This window comes from Diaphorina citri, unplaced genomic scaffold, assembly GCF_000475195.1.
Source record: "Diaphorina citri unplaced genomic scaffold, Diaci psyllid genome assembly version 1.1 scaffold2229, whole genome shotgun sequence".
Taxonomy (NCBI): Eukaryota; Metazoa; Arthropoda; class Insecta; order Hemiptera; family Psyllidae; genus Diaphorina; species Diaphorina citri.
Genome location: NW_007379654.1, coordinates 27,472 through 49,159, shown reverse-complemented (window position 1 = coordinate 49,159; position 21,688 = coordinate 27,472). Strand labels below are relative to the sequence as shown.

General features: G+C 36.9%; 1 protein-coding gene across 1 annotated transcript; it reads left to right on the top strand.

Moving 5' to 3' along the window:
* The first annotated feature begins 484 nt into the window (after positions 1 to 484).
* Positions 485 to 14,528, top strand: LOC103518528 (zinc finger protein 768-like). The gene is made up of 4 exons (XM_026830290.1): positions 485 to 520; positions 2,467 to 2,799; positions 10,273 to 10,452; positions 13,836 to 14,528. Exons 1-4 carry the CDS (start codon positions 485 to 487, stop codon positions 14,217 to 14,219), a joined length of 933 nt encoding a protein of 310 aa, XP_026686091.1. The 3' UTR covers positions 14,220 to 14,528.
* The last annotated feature ends 7,160 nt before the right edge of the window (positions 14,529 to 21,688 follow it).

The following is a 21,688-nucleotide window of genomic DNA, read 5'->3' as shown; positions in this document are numbered from 1 at the left end:
GAAGAAGAAGGGGAAGAAGAAGAGGAAGGGGAAGAAGAAGAAGGGGAAGAAGAAGAAGAGGAGGAGGAGGAGAAAGAGGAAAAAGAATATGGGGAGGAAGAAAAAGAAGAAGGGGGGAAGAAGAAGAGGAAGAAGAAGGGGAAGAAGAAGAGGAAGGGGAAGAACAAGAAGAAGAAGAGGAGGAGGAGGAGGAGGAGAAAGAGGAAAAAGAATATGGGGAGGAAGAAAAGAAGAAGAAGGGGAAGAAGAAGAGGAAGGGGAAGAAGAAGAAGGGGAAGGAATATGGGGAGGAAGAAAAGAAGAAGAAGGGGAAGAAGAAGAGGAAGGGGAAGAAGAAGAAGGGGAAGAAGAAGAAGAAGAGGAGGAGGAGGAGAAAGAGGAAAAATAATATGGGGAGGAAGAAAAAGAAGAAGAAGAAGAAGAGGAAGAAGAAGGGGAAGAAGAAGAAGAGTGAATATGGATGTTAGGTAGACTGACCGTGAACATGAGTAACCAAGTCACCCTGGAACTCCTCAATGCTGTAAGGAGCAAGATTTAGAAGGTACTCTTTAAGGGTTGATTTAAACATCTCCCTCATTTCCCTGACAGCTGGAGGAAGTTTGTTGTAGAGAGTTATTCCCTGTTTTAGAAAAGACTTGTCCATCAGCATATTTCTCGAAATGAGAATTTGATTTCTATTTCGTGTATCATGCTGATGGACATTTCTGTGTCTAGGAAGTGAGGAGGAGAGTTTATGGATCAGCAGAAGAGTATCCAGGAAGAGTAGATAATTTATGACTTTTGATCAAATGTACCATAGCTAGGTATTGGTTGTATATATTTTATAATGTAACAATTGATTGATCAATAAATCCATTTCAATTTAAAAAAGGTCAACAAATTTTCAATCTTTTGAATGATTGTAATGTAAATAAAACCTGTTCTCTGTCCTTTTTATTACGTAAGGCCTTATAGGTAGTTTCTTTTCTATTTCGATACATGTGAATTGCATTCATACGTAATACGTATGTATATTCGTCTCAGCTTGGGCAAAAGAGTCTGAGTGAGGTCTACAGTTCACAGAACTACGAGTTTATTACATAATATCTAAGACGTTGATATCCAAGACCCTGGTTCCTAGGATGACGATTATGAGAATTGAGATATATGAAAAATGGTCTTACCTTAAGTCGTAAAGTAAATACGCCGGTCGAACCCAGTCCGACGAACCCTCCTGTGTGGAGCTCTCAGGTGCTAGCGAAATGGTTGATGGTTCTCCCACCACTTTGTGGATGCTACTTCAGATTTTAGCTCACTGTATGTATACATTCTGATTCAAATTGTGTTCTTTAATTTTTATTTGTGTACTTTAACTGTGGGACGCACGGTTTAGGAGTTATAAACGAAAAACTGAAAAAAGTGCGAAATTTCGGCCGTTTTTTGGTGGTTTTTCCACCTCCAAAAGTTCTCCCCTCAACTGTCGAGGTCTCAATTTTAGTATTACACTTCTCCCACCATAACTAACGATCTTATGAAAAAAAAAAAAAAAAAATAGTTTACCCTAATTAATGATAAGTCATTGTTAAAATCCTCTATCTGTTAGACCAGTTAGACTATTAGAAACCCGATTTAAAATTTTAAAGAATTGCACGCCGCCAAGGAAATGAAGCAGAAGTAAGATTAGAGGAAAGAGGAGTGCAATGAGGGGAAAGAAATGTAGATAGGTACTGCTGAAAGAGGAGCACACAAATTATGAAGTGAATAAAATGCGAGGTACAAAATTGATTTCTAATCTTTTTTGAGGTGGGATGCCAGTTTTGTAGATTTTTTTGGACACTTGATTTCTTTTGGGGGGAACTACTTGGCGGGGCTTTTTTATGCCACGAAGAGGTATTTTTTGGTTTCACAATAAAATTGAAATTTGTCTGGTACCTACGTATACAAGTAGTCATAAAAAGAAAAAAAAAAAAAAAAAAAAAAAAAAAAAAAAAAAAAAAAACAAAAGACTAAAGAAGCCAACCAGAGGACGTTTGTAAATTTCATGGTAATGGTAACTACGGGTATTCGCCCGCATTGCAGGATGTCCTATGGACCTATGCCATACTCACTATGGTCATTAGCTCATAATTTCATTTAGATCATTTTACACTGATACAAAGTAATTAAAAATACCGTGTTCATTTTGTTCGAATAAATGAATATGAAATTAGAAAGACTGATTTCATGAGTTTTGAGTACCTTTGATAAAATTTTGTTTCTGATCTGATCCCATGATAGGTAGGTGATATCGAGATAATTATTATCAAGTTGTGTCATTGTCCCCTAGTTACCTCACCTTATCTTTCATTACAAGTTCATTTCAAATTTGAACCAATGTTACCAATGTAGCCAGGGTGAAGTTCAACCCTCGCCTCGTGAGACAAATGTAAAAGTAGGTAATCATAATAATCATTTGTTGTCTCCTTCCTCTCTCTCTCTCTCTTTCAGACTAGTGAAAATATCCCTCCCCCTGTAGAACCTTCAATTAATCCATTCCCGGAACATCGGGCAGCCTATCCAGAAAGTTCCACTTCCTCACGAAGTAATTTCCTTACAAATAGTAGCGGGAACAATTATCCTAGTTCCAGTACGAACAATGTGTCCAGTAGTCCTACAGGATCTAATCATAGCAACAGTCGAGTCTACTCTCCCAGCTTCAACGATATTTCACCGAAAAGTGAAATCGATGTCGCCATCAACGGAAGCTCACCTTCCTCTAGTGATGATAATCCACAACAGATGCAACTTCAGATTCAAGTACAACAGGCACATTCCTCAGATGTAAGTACCTATTTTATATCTGACTAGTGGTTGGCCCGTCCTTTGTACGGGACCACCACACACACCACACACACCACACACACACCACACACACACACACACCACACCCACACACACACACACACACACACCACACACACACACACACACACCCACACACACACACACACACACACACACACAGCGGTTAAAACCGCCTGTGGGGGGACAGTACTGCAACTTTTGCCGATTTTCAGACTTTTCCCTTTACTTTCACATCAAGACCTACCATCCTGCCAAATTTCAAGTTTCTACAACATCGGGAAGTGCTTCATAATTTTGATGAGTGAATCAGTGTGTCAGTCAGTCGTATAAGTCAGTCGATTTTCAAGCCGTTCTTTCTAACCCTTCCGTTAAAGCTAGAAATTCGGAATTTCGCAGGCATAATTTAAGGAAGTATAGCTTAACATATGGTCCAAATTTCGTGACATTACGTGGAGTTATAATACTCAACAAGCTGTCATGAATGCAGACCACCTGCAGACATGCCCAGAACTCACGGATCAAGACAACATCATCGCAAAATATTGGGACGCGAGGAGGAAAATGACCTGATAGTCGATTCCCAGCATTTGATACCAACCAACCATAATGGGTGTAAAAATGCGTCGAAATATTTCGTGTAATATTTAATATACACACTGGTGTGCACGGAGGAACACCAGTTCCGAGAAGCCCAAATCATCCGATTTCCGTCCCAACCCAAAAAAGGTCATGAGAGTAAAAAGTAAATAGATAAATATCAAGCGTGCCGGGAGGCGCGCGAACGTCAAGAGTTCGAAGAGCCGCCCGGCCTATATTAAGACGAAACAATTTCATTGAAGAACTTTCGTACGATGTGTGTTGTCTGTAAGATGGTGGTTCTCGATATCTGTGGTATTAGTTTAGTAGACAACCCAATCTTCTGACAGTTATGGAGTTACGGGTTCGAGACTCGGTGATTTCAAGAATTTGTGTAATTTTTCACGAGGAATATGATGGTTTCATTTTCAACTATATCCGACTCACAGTTCAGCAGTTACAGGTTCGAGACTCCGTATACTGAAAATCATTTTGTTTCGTTTTTAAAATAGGTATAGAAAACTTTCTAGTACAATTATTGGAACTGTTAATAGTCTATCTTATGTGATTTTTACGAGAAATCCAATGGTGTAACTTTGAACTCCATCCGACTCACAGTTCACGAGTCACAGCTTCGATATTAACTCATTTTAATGTAATTCAACTGTAACTCCAAAATAGTAACTCCTGAGTCCTGGTTAGTATCGAGGCTGTAACTCGTGACCTGTGTATCGGATGGAGTTCAAAGTTACACCATTAGAGTTCTCGTAAAAAATCACATAAGATAGACTAACCACTAGAGAGTTTTCAGTGCCTAGTTTAAACATTAAACAGTAGGTAATAAAACAGTAAATTGACTTGACTTTACCGAGTCTCGAACCTGTAACTCTTGAACTGTGAGTCGGATGGAAATGAAAGTTACACCATTAGATTTTCCGTGAAAAATCACATAAGATAGACTATTTAACGGTTCCGACAGCTGTACTAGAAAGTTTTCTATGCCTATTTTAAAAACGAAACAGAAAATGATTTTCAGTATGTCGAGTCTCGAACCTGTAACTGCTGAATTGTGAGTCGGATATAGTTAAAAATGAAACCATCATATTCCTCGTGAAAAATGACACAATTTGGTCTATTTGATGTTTCTAAACGATAAATTAGAAAGTTCTTTATGCCTCTTTTAAAAATAAAACATTAAATTTACTTGAATTTTCCGAGTCTTGAACCCGTAACTGCTGAACTGTAATTCTGATGAAGTTAAAAGTTACACCATTGTAATCCTCGTGAAAAATCACACGGTCATTTATTTGATTATTTCAATAGCTAGAAAGTTTTTAATGCCCATTATGACCATAAAAACGGCAAAATTTCTTGAAATCACCGAGTCTCGAACCCGTAACTCCATAACTGTCAGTCGGAGAGTTTTGAAAGTGGCACCAGTCGATTTTTCGGAGAAAAATCAGACATTAGATGATATATTTTTTTGTACATAAATGTCAACTGGCAACTTGTGAGGCTCCAAAAACATTGTTACACTTTTTACATGCATTTTTCCTATGCTGGTGGTGTCGGTGGTGTAATTGGTGTTGGTGGTGTCGGTGGCGTTGTTGGTGTTGGTGGTGTTGTTGGTGTTGTTGGTGGTGTTGGTGGTGGTGTTGGTGGTGTTGTTGGTGGTGTTGGTGGTGTTGTTGGTGGTGTTGGTGGTGTTGTTGGTGGTGTTGGTGGTGGTGTTGGTGGTGTTGTTGGTGGTGTTGTTGGTGGTGTTGTTGGTGGTGTTGTTGGTGGTGTTGGTGGTGCTGGTGGTGCTGGTGGTGTTGGTGGTGCTGGTGGTGTTGTTGTTGGTGTTGTTGTTGGTGGTGTTGGTGGTGTTGTTGTTGGTGTTGTTGTTGTTGTTGTTGGTGTTGTTGTTGTTGTTGGTGTTGTTGTTGTTGTTGGTGTTGTTGTTGTTGTTGGTGTTGTTGTTGTTGTTGGTGTTGTTGTTGTTGTTGGTGTTGTTGTTGTTGTTGGTGTTGTTGTTGTTGTTGGTGTTGTTGTTGTTGTTGGTGTTGTTGTTGTTGTTGGTGTTGTTGTTGTTGTTGGTGTTGTTGTTGTTGTTGGTGTTGTTGTTGTTGTTGGTGTTGTTGTTGTTGTTGGTGTTGTTGTTGTTGTTGGTGTTGTTGTTGTTGTTGGTGTTGTTGTTGTTGTTGGTGTTGTTGTTGTTGTTGTTGTTGTTGTTGTTGTTGTTGTTGTTGTTGGTGTTGTTGTTGTTGTTGTTGTTGTTGTTGTTGTTGGTGTTGTTGTTGTTGTTGGTGTTGTTGTTGTTGTTGGTGTTGTTGTTGTTGTTGGTGTTGTTGTTGTTGTTGGTGTTGTTGTTGTTGTTGGTGTTGTTGTTGTTGTTGGTGTTGTTGTTGTTGTTGGTGTTGTTGTTGTTGTTGGTGTTGTTGTTGTTGTTGGTGTTGTTGTTGTTGTTGGTGTTGTTGTTGTTGTTGGTGTTGTTGTTGTTGTTGGTGTTGTTGTTGTTGTTGGTGTTGTTGTTGTTGTTGGTGTTGTTGTTGTTGTTGGTGTTGTTGTTGTTGTTGGTGTTGTTGGGGGGGTCTACTCTCATAACTTTTTCGATATCTCGCAGTGTTAATTGCATACTCTCTCGGGAGAGGAGCAACCAGTCCCATAATAGAAATAGAAAATTTACCAAGTGATCTGGTAAATCCTAGGATTCACCACTCGTCGGACTTTTACCGTAACATATATATTTTTCAGCTATGACGTATACTTTTTAGGGTAGGGTTTCCTTTTTTGCGCCTTTTACTCGTACTATACCAAGCCTACCTGCTATTCCTGTAAGTCTCTACTCTAGATGCCATTGCGGGGTCTTTGGCTGGTGTTGTTGTTGTTGTTGTTGTTGTTGTTGTTGTTGTTGTTGTTGTTGTTGTTGTTGTTGGTGTTGGTGTTGGTGTTGGTGTTGGTGTTGGTGTTGGTGTTGGTGTTGGTGTTGGTGTTATACTTTGAGTAAAGCCTTTATCCTTTTTTATAGGAATCATTAGCTATTAGCTACGCCACTAGCAGTCAAACCTGTGGCGGTTTGTACTGCTTGGTTTGTCAGGATTTCTCTATTCTTAGGCCAGCTACTCACTATGAGGTAGACCTGTCAGACGGACCTTTCCAGCTGTACCCCTCAGGTCTACCTGATAGTGTGTGTGTGCTCATCAGATGTACCTGTCAGGTCCACCTGATAATGATTGGCTGGCCTTACCCTGGTGCATTCGACGGCATTGCTATATCACCAATTTAATTTGAATCAGAATGGAATGTGACAATTTTAAGTAGCCTATGTCACCCTGAGTATTCTTCTTATCAACCACAAAAAATTCATAAAAATCGGGCGAGGCGTTTTCTCTCGAAAAGAGGACTACAAAAGGTCTATCAGCGTAACAGACAGACATACATTCATACAGACAGAAATTTTTCCAATGTAATTTTTGGAATCGCGGGTGGATGCATAAGGAGTAAGAATAACAAAAAATTTCACTACTTTAAGCAATGTACAGACAAATCTACAATTTTATTTACCTATATCTTATTTTTTGAAAAGTGAAAAATAACGAGTTTATCTATATTGCTGAAATAAAATATTCGTATACCTAATAAAATTTACCTCACCTTATCTTTCATTACAAGTTCATTTCAAATTTGAACCAATGTTACCAATGTAGCCAGGGTGAAGTTCAACCCTCGCCTCGCTTCGCCTCGTGAGACAAATGTAAAAGTAGGTAATCATAATAATCATTTGTTGTCTCCTTCCTCTCTCTCTCTCTGTGATATCCCCCAGAAAAAAAAAAAAAAAAAAAAAAAAAATAGTTTACCCTAATTAATGATAAGTCATTGTTAAAATCCTCTATCTGTTAGACCAGTTAGACTATTAGAAACCCGATTTAAAATTTTAAAGAATTGCACGCCGCCAAGGAAATGAAGCAGAAGTAAGATTAGAGGAAAGAGGAGTGCAATGAGGGGAAAGAAATGTAGATAGGTACTGCTGAAAGAGGAGCACACAAATTATGAAGTGAATAAAATGCGAGGTACAAAATTGATTTCTAATCTTTTTTGAGGTGGGATGCCAGTTTTGTAGATTTTTTTGGACACTTGATTTCTTTTGGGGGGAACTACTTGGCGGGGCTTTTTTATGCCACGAAGAGGTATTTTTTGGTTTCACAATAAAATTGAAATTTGTCTGGTACCTACGTATACAAGTAGTCATAAAAAGAAAAAAAAAAAAAAAAAAAAAAAAAAAAAAAAAAAAAAAAAAAAGCTCCAAATGTTCAACTATTCGACTTTGGTTTGAGAGTCAAAGCTCGTCAATTAGTGTATTCAGAAGAATCTTCCCATCCCAATAAAGTCTTTGATGCACGTGCTTACAATGGCTTACATAAATTAGGAATATCAGTGATGCTGTTAAAACTCTTTCCACTCGGACCATTGTGTTGTCAGCTGAACGTCTAATTATTTGGACATTAATTTAGTTTAGGTGAATAGTAATCTGAATGTTTATATTTCATTTACATAATTAATGACTTCTTGAATTTTGGGTTTCAGAGTAGGTATTTAACTAGAAGAGATCGGATTAGTACGTGCTTGTTTAGGATTCGTTTAGAGTTTGGACAGTAGCAGAGTAGCATATCAGAAATAAGAGTGTTAAGATTTCTCTGGTATATTTTCAACCATAAGATAAAGCAGCAGTAATGGATTTTCTAATCACACCAATTCAGCAGATTATTTTATTATCATTAGATGTGCTAATGGTAAACAAGGATCCTAATGCTAATGAATTACTGAATTAATAATAAAACTTACTCCTTCAAATTGTGCCTTCTTTATTGAAGAAAATTTCTTCATTGAGGAAGAGGGGGTAAACCTACTGAAGAAGAGTGGGGTTATACCATCAATAGAACAATACCAAATTTTCAAATAATACCGTTTAAAATTAAAATCATTAAATGTTGGTATTCATTTTCACAGACCTTTGCTTGAGCAATTGATCCTATTTGACTATAATTTTATTAAAATAGTATAATCTTATATTAGAGTTCGCAGCACCGCCCGGCCTATATTAACACGAAACAGAATTTCAGCGTTTTTCGGCATTTTCACCTCAACTTTTCTCCCACTTCCCTTTAACTTTAAGCAAATTTTATTTGATATTCCTGGTCGGACGTGAAAATAGATGCGAAATCTGCAAAACCCGAACTTTCTACGATTTGTTTAACCGGTTGGTAGTTGTGCATAAGGCGCGTCGTGAGACATTACAAAAATCTGTCTATAAGAGGGAAGATACTTGCTTTAGGAGTGTTCCTATTTAAAATTTTGTTTAATTTATTTTCCTAAATGTCTATGATGTACTTGTACAACAAAAAATAGTGATATCCCCCCAAAAAACACTTCGTGTTAAAAAATTAACTTCAAGAGTTGGCCTCCACAAAAAAGTACTGATGAAAAAAAAAAAAAAAAAAAAAAAAAAAAAAAAAAAAAAAAACGTCAATGGGGGGCGCCCCTTCTACCTTAGCTCTTCTAAAGAAAATATTATCAAAATAATTTTCCATCACTCCTACATAAATTAACTTGCTGTTGAACCAATGATCCTGGATTACGAAACCTAGATCTTGACCGCAGTGCACTAATAAAGATACCTAACTGTTAGTTGTTTTGTAATTTTCATCAGTGTACTGCGGTCAAGATCTAGGTTTCGTAATCCAGGATCATTGGTTCAACAGCAAGTTAATTTTTGTAGGAGTGATGGAAAATTATTTAGATAATATTTTCTTTAGAAGAGCTAAGGTAGAAGGGACGTCCCACATTGAGGTTTTTTTTACGTCAGTACTTTTTTGCGGTTCGCGGTTTTCGCGGAAAACGCGAGTACAAGTGCGACCTATCAAACCTGAGTGTTTTTTGCTCCCAAATCTTATGGTTTATGGTTTCATTATTATTTCAATTTGGCTGTTTGCGATTTGTGCGAATCCTACATGTTTTCCAAAGGTACGTGTGTGATACATCAAATCATGCTATTTTTAACTTCTAAATCTTGTGGTGATATTATTGTTTCAATTAACTTCGTTTTTGACGGTTCACCGATTTCGCGAACCGTCAAAAATGCAATAAAAAATAGGGGTTCCTTCTCATTTAAAAATCCAAAGTTGGCACCCAATTCGCAGACTTCTTGAAATTTTTCCCGAATCGCGATATTGCCAAAATATCCGCATCAAAAATCAAAAAATAACTGGTTATTTTGTTTTTCGAAATTTCAAACAGGCTCCGAGAAAAACAATTTAAGCATAAATTTTGGGACACCCTGTTTATAGTGGAATGATTTGAGATATCAGACAGAGATCAAAGATTCAAGTTCGAACTGAAATGAGAATAAAATATAAATTTTCAAATATTTACGAAATTTAATTACGTTATTTAGAATTAAACTTATTAATGACCTTCCTCTGACTTTATTTTTTATGTTACTGCTGGGATTCAAACTATAGTCCCCTCAACTGTGAATACGATGCCTTAGCCAACTACACTCCTAGGACTTGAATGGAAGATTATTTTCTAGCTGTGCCAGCCTAGTTGGCTTGGTTAGTAGAGTGTGTGCCTTGTAAGCGCTAGGCCGCGGGTTCAATTCCCGCCCGGGGTGGATCTTATCCTGAACGGATGATGTTTGTTCTCGGAACGGGTGGCTTTCTCCTATCCTGTCTTTCTTCTCTCTCGATTTAGCTGTTGCAGTTCCCTCTTATCAAACCTCTTTTAAAAAAAGTCTAGCTATGCATAAAATGAAATACGACTCAGTTTAAATACGCTGGCTAGGAGTTGTGAGTTGAGGAGGGGGAGCTGAAACTTTTTGTTTGTACGTTTCAGGTGAACACTTCAGGACAAAGTGGTCTCCTGTCCCCTGGGTTATCGTCACTGGAGCTCGACTCAAATACCTCCATGTCCCTCCCTTCTCCCGCCTCTTGCAGTATGGATGGAGGATCCTTATCTCCTCCCCCTCCTGGAGTTCCTTCCCTGCAAGTTCGAGTCAATGTCCTTCAGCAACGGGTAGGTCATACCTCTGCATGAACCTTGTTCTTGTTGGATTTAGAGTTTACCATGTAGACATTGTAGATGTTTGAAGCGTAGATGTAGGGGAACATGGTGCAAAATGGCACCTCTAGTGCTTATGAGGTCCTAACTAAAAAAATAAAAGTCACACAGATATGTAATTTTGTAACAAAATAAAGTATAAAAAAATGAGGGTACCAAAAAAGACCGTTTTACCCCAAGGCTGGGGCAAAATGGACCTAGGGTACCATATATTATGTACCAAATACCATGGGGCAGAATGGCACCCTGGGGCATGTGAATGAAGAATGAAGAAAAAGAACTGTGAACTATTAAGCATTATCAAACAAAGGAAAGTGAGCTATGCCGGTCATATCCTGAGAGGGTCAAATGGAAAGCTGCCAACCAAGATTATTGAAGGAAAGATTGATGGAGTTCGAGCAAGAGGAAGACAAAGAAGAACGTGGATGGATGACGTAAAGGAATGGACAGGATTGGTGACATATGAAGAAGTGAAGAGGATGGCAGAGAATCGAGAGGAGTGGAAAGTGGAAACGCAAAGTAGAAGAAATGAAGCAAGCTTCTGAATAGAAGACCCTACAAACTACAAATGAATGAATTCAATTTCAACTCTCCTCCATTTCTCTATAAACCTGTGCCCTGACTATTTTGCCCAATACCTTTTGGGAATTTACTAGTTCTTCTTATAACTTATAATCCTAATCACCAATTCAGGTCAGATTTTTTTTTTTTTTTTCATCTATGTATTTACATTTTCTTATTTTTGTTGCATAAAAAAGACAAAAAAATTTTACTATTTTTTTTTCATTTTTTTTTTTTTTTTTGAAAAAAAAAAAAAAAAAAAAAAAAAAAAAAATCGTTTAGCATACAAATGGGTAGGTAGATTTGTGTTATTGTAGAGTTACAGACAGTTGTGATTAGCATAGATGGATTTTTCTATTTTTTTTTTCTCTCTCTTAATAATTTTACATGTAAAAATTTGTTGTAGATCTTTGGAACTGCATCAATCAATAAATTAACAGATCATAATTGAATATACCTACTCGTATTCCATTGTCCAAAAGGTTATAATTTCTAGCATCAAAGGTTAGGGCCTAGTTTAAATTCAATCAGCGCCAGCGTTGCAATTATTCCCATTAATATTATTTTCATATTCCCATGAACATTATTAGTTGTCAGTTCCGATCTTCATATAAATATTGATTTTTTTTTTTTTTTTTTTTTTTTTTTTCATAACAGATCTGGCCGGTGCTCCATATAAAACTTAGCACATTGCAAAAGTTATGACGTACAATATCTCTTTATTAACTTGAATAACTATTATATTATAAATACCTACCTAATTGTTATAACGTGAAAATTTTCAAATTGTAAAGGTAAAAAAATATGCTTATAGGATGATAGGAACGCAGCCCTGTTAGTGTAGGGTAGTGTGTAATAAAGTAATATGATGTTCACTAAATCTTGATAATGTTGTGTTGCTACCTCCATAAAACACAAGTCTGAATCCAGCAATCTGTGAAAAACAAGTTTAACTGAAACTTTGGCATGAGATTATCAACATATTATTGTTTAATAGAATGTAAAAAATAAATAATAATAATAATAATAATAAATAAATAAAGATAATGTACAGAGAAAAAAAAGACAATATACAGAAACAGAGAAATGAAGAAAATGTACAAAAAAAAGAGAATACATAAATAAATAAATAAATAAAAACTTTGAAGATTACATTATTGTTGACTTTCCAAGAAATGCCTCTTCGTCAAGATCCTGAATGCCAGACGATTATCCAAGGTTCTCAGCTCCTCAGGAAGTGATTCCAGCTACGGACAGCACTAACTGCATAACTCTCACCCATAAAGTTAGTGTTATGAGGTGGGATGGTGAGTGTGTGTTGTGAGCGTGTATTGTGATTATGTAGTTCTTGAAGTGTATGAAATGAGCAGTGTAGGTATGGAGGTGATCCTTCCTTCAAAATTCTCCAAAGCAAACCCAATCTCTGATGTTCCAATCTCTTATCAATTGGTAACCATTGAAGAGCTTTCCTATGTTGAGAAACATGGTCAAACTTCTTCAATCCAAAAGTGTATCGAACGCAAGCATTTTGATACGTTTGAAGCTTATTAATTAAGGTCTGGGTGATGTTAGACATAACAACTCCAGCATATTCAATTACAGGGAATATAAGAGAAGTGCATAGGAGTTGTTTTGTCTTACGGGGTAGAAATCGCTTCAAACGTTTCAGTGAATGAAACTTTCGAAACACTTTTGTACCAACATTAACAACTTGGGTATAATACCACCGGTCAGCAGTGTCACCGGAGCTACCCAGTAACTTGTAAAATAAACAACAGCTCGACATATTGATGTCAGCAGTTCTGGGAGCTCTTGGATGTGACAGTCAAAGTGAGTGAGTTGGAGAGTCTACGAGTACCTATATGTGTGCTGAAAGAATCCTTTGGTGAGTTCATCCTCCATTTTAACTCCTTAGTAACTCTAAGTAAGCAACCGGATCATTTCAACCTTTTGTCCAACATTGAAATAAATAAATATTATTTTTATCACTCTTCAAATTACCACTTCTCCATTTCACCAACACACGAGGGTTCGAAACCCTTCTTGGAGCCGTTATTTATATTTATAGAAACGTATCTGTAGAAAGGTTTCAACTGGAATTCGATCTTGGAAGGATCATTCCCCGGACTCAGGCTGCCGGAATGGTTATAGTAGGTCCACTTTATTGAAGGTCTACGTTTTAACTCGACCGTTTTACATTTAGTTTGGATGTTTGTTTGAATATTTCTTCCGCTTTAACTCGACGTCGACTGAACCGTCCACACTGCCTCGATAACATAGGTTCATCTTGCGGAAGTGTGGACACACACCCATCACCCATCACACACACACACACACACACACACGAACATTACACACCACACACACACAAACGGTCGTGCTACGCGCTCCCTAACACGTCTATCAGTGCAGCGCAATAGGTATAACTTTGAACCGCCGCCATTTTAAATCAGAATGGAATATGACAATTTTAAGTAGTCACCCTGTGCCCTATGTGCCCTATGTCACCCGGAGTACTCTTCTTAACAACCACAAATAATTTCATCAAAATCGGTCGATCCGTTTTCTCGTGAAAAGTGGACAACCAAAGGTCTATCAGCGTAACAGACAGACATACATTCATACAGACAGAAATTTTTCTAATGTGATTTTTGGAATCGTGGATGCATAAGGAGTAAGAATAACTAAAATTTTTACGATTCTAAGCAATGTACAGACAAATCTACAATTTTATTTATATATAGATTATATGTAATTTCCCTTGTTCCCTGTTTCAGCTTGGCCTTCCCAAAGGAGTCACTCTCGAGTTTGTCAATGGAGGTCACGGTGTGAAGAACCCTCTGGCTAACCATGATGTGAGTGCTATTATCCCTCCTCCTCCCCCTCCCACACGAGTTGAACCGGAGAAAGTGGAATCTACAACAGGTCGAAAAGATAACACCAGGTTTGCCTGTCATCTATGCTCCAAGAGTTTTAGTCTTCAACGATTGCTGAACCGCCACATGAAATGTCATAGCGATGTGAAGAGATACTTGTGCACATTCTGTGGCAAAGGTTTCAATGATACATTCGATCTGAAACGACACACGAGGACTCATACAGGTAAAATCGACGATGAATTAAAATTATTCTTTCTACCTATTAGTCTAGGAAGAATTTAGACAGATACCTAACTTGGGCTTGCCACTCACTATCAGGTAGACTTGTGAACTGATAGTTTGTGGCTGGGCTTATGGGATAGATAGAGTTGTTTTCCCCCGGGGTTTGTTATGAAGAAGTAATCAGCGCAGCGTTGCGTTGATGATATAGGTCCCAGAAGATTTTGTGACATTGTTGCATTCCCTAAAACCATTGAAAATGCAGTCTAGAGTGAGTAGAGTGTCTAGATTCTACCATCAGTTGTGAATCAAATTACATCCAACAAGCCGAGAAAAGCTGTACCTATGTTACTTGCGTACAGTCATAATTTCAATCTTCTAGTTGCGTACAAAAAAAAAAAAAAATGATATCCGACTTGCGTAACGGGTCATTTTTTTTATGTAGGTATTTAGGTATTTTACAAAAAGTACAACATATAGATAGACAAGTCAATAGGTAAAGACATTTTACCTATTTTTATGAGTACCTACATATCGTCGGCCCAAACACGAAGAGGCGTAAGTGTACGTAAAAATCACAATTTTGAGTTATCATGTGTATCGGATGTAAAAAAACGTCCTCTATCACAAATACGAAGAGGCGTAAGTGTATCTTAAACCGTTGAATATTTACATTAATTTTTTATTCCGGCGTATGTGATAGAACTATCATTTTACTAAACACGAATAGGCCTATGTAGGTACTTACGTCTATTCGTATTTGGCAAAAATTGAGAGTTTCACGTAATAACATAAATTTAAAAAAACTTATTTCGACCCTCCTGAAAAATGTGATTTTCGCACTTACGCCTCTTTGAAATGATTGATGTGCTGTGTTGCTTAGGGTGCGTTTATCAATCGTTGGGTACCCAGTGGGTAGTATTGATTGATTAACAAATCAACGGGTAAAACCCATGTATATTATCAATCGTTGGGTACCCAGTGGGTAGTATTGATTGATTAACAAATCAACGGGTAAAACCCATTTTTTTTTTTTTTTTTTTTTAGTATAAATCAGGTTCGAATTTTTCAGTCTGTTAAAAATTATTGGCCTCTTAAATTAGCATTGATTCAAATGTATTTTAACTGCCCGATAATTTTAAATGCAAACGATAAACCGAACCTGAGTTACAATACTTACTGTGCAGCTCGTAGCTACGCAAGACGTTTACCCAAAGATTGATAAACACAGCCTTAGGCTGGCATTTGTGTTGTATTTATTTTATTAAATATTGAGGGGGGGCAAGAGTCGAAACAGTGGGGGCGATACTCCAAATTTTCGGTGTCCCATAGTAAAGGAGCATCTCTGTGGCCGAGTGGTCAAGAGCACTGACTCTCAACTTGGAAGTGCTAGGTTCGAATCTCGGCCAGGGTGGAAATTTTCTGACCTAATTTTTCCGTTCTGGATAGGGATGGATGTAAAAGTCAAAAGAATGTGCCTTGAAGTAATGCGAAAGCGGTTCCAAGGTACGAAAAAAATTAAAGTAAAGGAGCAACGAAAATACGGCCCTACCATCACCACCACCGTCATGCGTCATCCTCAAGCCGGCCACTCACGATGAGTTTTATCTCATGAGTTGAACTCATAAGATATCTCATGAGATAAATCTCATCTGTTCCGATGCTCACACACGATGAGTTTTCAAGTGAGTTTCCATAAGATCTACACAGTGAGTGCAATGGATTCGTACGATCAGGACATGGCTCTTCTCGGATTTACTTTCGTAATTAAAAAAAAAAAAAAAAAAATGGAAAAAAAAGGAAAGGCTTTTTTCCTTTTTTTTTTTTTAAAAAAAAAAAAAAAAAAAAAAAAAAAAAAAAAAAAAAATCGAAATGAAAAAAAGCGCAGACAATGGTGTAAAGAGTGGCTGAAGAAACGAAGTGAATCTTCACATATTTCATTGAGAAACGAGAACAAATAACGAGAAACGAGAAAAAAAAACTAGCACTTCCATCTGATCTGACAACTTAACTGATGTCTCGTCTCCCCCCACACACCATCAGATAAGTTCATCTCATGAAATGAAAATATTGAAATTTTAATTTCCAGATCATCAGATCAGTTGAACTTACCTGATAGAAAATACCCACTAACGATAAGTTTTAACTTATGAGTTCACCTTATGAGATAAAACTCATCGTGAGTGGCCGGCCTCATTCTCATCCTTAAGTTCTGAGTTGTGCTGACAAATTTTATGAATGGAATGTACTAAGCGTAGAATAATTTTGTATTCTCAACACAATCTCTCCCCCCCCCTCCCAAATCACATCCTCTGAAAACCCACGCTCCCTAGAAAACTTTGCTTCTCCTTCAATTTTCTTATTCAATATTGGATTATTTGGATTTTTATTTGTTGTTATTTGAAACCTTGTGTAATACATTGTTAGCCAGCGGCGATTAAACGTTGAATGTATCAGTACCCAATGGATCACTGAAGTTAAGCAACGTTGCGGGTGGTTGCTATCCGGATGAGGGACTAATCGTGCGATGCTGGCTTTTATGGCGGCTGTTGTTAAAAGTAATGTCTCAACGCCGACCCTATTTAAATAGGAAAAGAAGAAGAAGAAGAAGAAGATGGTAAAACTAATGTTTTAACAACTGAATACCTAGTTGTAGTATAGCGGTGGTGATAATAATAATAACAATATATACCTATGTATACATATATATAGGGTGTCCACCTTATTATTATTATTATTATTATTATTATTATATACCTAACACTTTATTGGGATTTTACAATATATACAAACAGGTACACAAAACAAAATAGCAAAATGATAAATTAACAAAAATGAAAACGAAAATTGAATAAAGAAATAGAAAAAAAATATTGAAAAATCCTAACTTAAGGGCGGGATTAATGCCTAGGGCCTAGGGCATTCTCTTCCATCCAACCCCTGTATTACCTTATCTAAAGAAAAAGAAGAACCCTATCTGAATTTAAAATAGAAAGTAAAAAATAATAATAAATAAAGATAATGTACAGAGAAATAAAGATAATATATAGAAACAGAGAAATAAAGATAATATACAAAAAAAAAATAGAGTACATAAATAAATAAATGGAGAAAAAGAAAATTCCATACCTCGGCTGGGATCGAACCCACGCCCTCCTGATTACCAGGCGAGCGTCTTGACCACTACACCACCGAGGCAGGTCAATGTATGACCCACTCAAATTGCTCCGAATCTGTTGGAGTTTTAGAAAAATAAAAAAACCCGTATCTCTTTGATTTTTGCAAAGAATTTTTTGGCAATATTGAAATTCGCGAATAAGTTGGCAAAAACCGCGAACTTGGTACCAACTTTGGAATTTCAAATGAGAACTCCAATTTTTTATTGCATATTATTATTCTACGTAAAATTTCATGTACAATCGACTATTCTTTTATTTTTTTGCGCAAAGTATCGCGAACATTCAACTAACTGAAATGTACCTGTGTGACAATTGTGACATATCATTTCACAATGTTTTTCCCTCATAAATCATGAGGTAACATCAGATATCGAATTGATTCCATTTTTCGCGAATTCGCGAAATTTCAATAACTTTGTCGATTTGCGAACTTTGCAAATTTCGTAAATTCGTGAAAAATGGTCTTAATCCAAAATCTGATGTTACCACATGATTTATGAAGGAAAAACATTGTGAAATGATTTGTCACATAGTTCATTTCAATCACTTTGTATATTTGCAAACTTTGGAAATTTCGCGAATTCGCAAAAAATGGTCTTGATCCAAAATCTGATGTTACCACATGATTTATGAAGGAAAAACGACGTGAAATGATGTGTCACACAGGTACATTTCAGTGAGTTGAATGTTCGCGATATTTCGCAAAATACGCGATCTCGCGAATTGCAAAAAAAAAAATTAATGAGTAGTCGATTGTACATGAAATTTTACGTAGAATAATAATATGCAATAAAAAATTGGGGTTCTCATTTGAAATTCCAAAGTTGGTACCAAGTTCGCGGTTCTTGCAAACTTGTTCGCGAATTTCAATATTGCCAAAAAATTCTTTGCAAAAATCAAAGAGATAATACGGTTTTTTTTATTTTTCTAAAACTTCAACTGATTCGGAGCAATTTGAGTGGGTCATACATTGGTGGACACCCTGTATATATATAAAGGGTGTTTAAAATAATAGTTGCCACCCCTGAAATAATAGTTGCCACCCCTTGATTTTATAATATAAGATGAAGAATATGCCACTTTTGTAAAGAATGAAAGAATCTATATAAATAAAATTGTAGATTTGTCTGTACATCTGATGGAAGGCATACTATGGGATGGGCAGTCTTCGACACAGACCACAAGCGTCCAATGTAGCAGTTGTTTCATCGCTACGAAATAAAAACGGCGGTGAAACACTCATCTTTTAAAAAAACATTGCTTAGAATCGTGAAATTTTTAGTTATTCTTACTCCTTATGCATCCACGATTCCAAAAATCACATTTAAAAAATTTCTGTCTGTAATCTGTATGTGTGTATGTATGTCTGTCTGTCACGCTAAATAGGCCTTTGGTTGTCCTCTTTTCACGAGAAAACGGCTCGACCGATTTTGATGAAATTTTTTGTGGTTGTTAAGAAGAGTACTCCGGGTTGAAATTTTCACATTCCATCTTGATTCAAAATGGCGGCGGTTCAAAGTTATGCCTATTATGCTGCACTGTGGGACATGTCAGGGAGCGCGTAGCGCGACCGTGTGTGTGTGTGGTAGTGGATGGGTGTGGTGTGTGTATGTGTGTACTTGTGTAGTGTAGGTGATGTGTGTGTGTCTGTGTGTGGTCCCGTACAAAGGACGGGTCAACCACTAGTAAAACTTATAATTATTATTCTAAACACAATTATTATAATTTTACCGATACAGATTTTTTTCCCTTTTAAGTAATGTCTTCTAAAAGCTAAAAGCTGAACCTACGAGTATTTTTACATTATGTAATCTGGAATTGAAGTTGGATCTCCTTCAGCCATGTGTCCACAGCACTCAAATCCTCCTGCAGCAGACGACTCTCGCTTTCATTTGATATTACAAGATATAACTTGATGATTTTTAAGTACCTCCGCCCCCTAATTTTCTGGAAAACTCATGGAAATTTTCTGGAATAGTCATGGAATTTCATTCCGGGAAAAGCGTATAAATATAAACCCTGCTATTGGGCTGTTGGTGCAAATTTTTTCGAGTGAATACATTTTTTCAATTAAAATTTTATGCTGATTCCAAAAATTAAATAAAAAATGGGGGTTCCCATAAGAAAGACCTATATTTGGCAAAAAATGGGCCGTTTTGCAAAAAAAATTGCAAATTTAAAAAAAGCCATTCTAATCATTAAAATTTCATCTACATGATGCCGTTTATTTCATTCCTTAATTCCCAGCCGTTTCTGAGATATAAGCGTGGTTCGCAAATCACGAACCACCCAAATTTAAAAAAAGCCATTTTAATCATCAAAATTTCATCTACATGATGCCGTTTATTTCATTCCTTAATTCCCAGCCGTTTCTGAGATTTAAGCGTGGTTCGCAAATCACGAACCACCCTGCAAATGAAGAATGATGCCCAAGATCGAGAAAGCTGGAGAAGGTTCTGCTGAAACCTGTCATATGACAGATCTACGAAGAATGATGCCCAAGATCGAGAAAGCTGGAGAAGGTTCTGCTGAAACCTGTCATATGACAGATCTACTATTATATATATTGTATATTGGGCTGTATTTCTAATAAATTGCATGTAGACATAGCTGCTACAATTGGGTATTTTTTATGGTGTACATCTGTACATCCTTAGTAATCTGTATGTAGAATGCCATATCGGCCGTATAATCCGCAGCTATAATAAGAATAAAATAATAATAATAGTAATAAGATACTCATAGGATGTATTGGGCGATAGAATTTGGAAATTTTGGACTCAAAATGGACCCCACTCAGTTCAGAGACCCCAAATTTTAATGATATTGTTACAAAACGCGTCTAGAGACTTCAGAGTAGGTAACTAGCTATTTAGGTATCATGTATGAACTATGAGGGTGTGTTTATGTACCGGGTTGAGATAGGCCATTCCCGTCCTTTCTTGGCGTGTGGAAAATGATGTGGTAACCTAACAGAGCCTTCATGAGCGTGTAAAGTTGGCGGGAAATTCGAAATTTTAATTTTTTTCCGCAACTTGTACAATCTGAATTCATTTTTTACTTTTTATCTCGAGTTTGCACGTTTATATTATACTTTTCATTTATATTAGATATTACAAACAAGCAAATTACAAAGGAAACAAAAATAAATATAAAATAAATTTTAAACATTGCCGCCGGGACAGAGGGTTAGAAAAAAATACCCAACACTCCCACGCTATCCTTGCTCAAGTTACCACTCCAATGCAAAACTGTAGAAACAATATCCTATCTCACCCCGTCCAAACTCATCTCAACCCGGTACATAACCACACCCTGAACGTGAAGCCTTGAGAAGTAAAATCAAAATGATACTGGTAGCGCAACCTGGTAGAATTTAAACAGAACTAGTTACAATCGTAAACCTTGAAATCAGTCTCCAACTTCCATGTTTATGCGTACACCGAGGTCCAACACCTTTGCAGCATTTGTTCGGCTTCAATTTTATTAAAAATGTACAGTCCACGTCAACTGGGAAGTCCGATGGAAGCGCACTGAGGGGAACCGCAACTTCTCAACTGTAAGTCGGACAGTTCTAAAAGTTTCACCATTCGATTCGGCGTGAAAAATCCCATGGGATCAACTATTCACATGCTTACTTGTTAATCAACGAGCTATTTTTTGACGAGTGCGCACCCAAAGGTCATTGGACTTCCCAGTTGAAGTGGACTGTACACGTAACAATATTTTAAAGTCCCATACCAAATTTCATTGCGAGTTATAGCGAAACAAACATTCATCCAAACCAAAAGCAGAACTGTCGAGTTAAAAAACGTGGACCTCACTGTCGTTCGGTGAACAATATCTTGAGGGAATTTGCACATAACCATGTTTGTGTCATTATCATTATTTCATATGGTAAAAAAAAAGAATCGGTGAACAATATCTTGAGGGAATTTGCACATAACCATGTTTGTGTCATTATCATTATTTCATATGGTAAAAAAAAAGAAAAAAAAATCCAAAGGGAAAGAAAAGATTCAAAGTACACCAATACTAATTTGTTTTTCCTTGTTTTGCTTTTTTCAGTATTGATTCTGCGGCTGGCTGTTTCACACTAAATAGAAGATAAATCACCTCCACTATTATAATACTGCTACCTTACTGCTGGAAAAAATGTAAAAAATGTTTTGCTTTTTTCAGTATTGATTCTGCGGCTGGCTGTTTCACACTAAATAGAAGATAAATCACCTCCACTATTATAATACTGCTACCCTACTGCTGGAAAAAATGTAAAAAAATTTGAAACTAGGTAGAAAATACAGGGTGCACCAGAAAAACACTGACAACGGCATTGCTTCCAACAACATATCT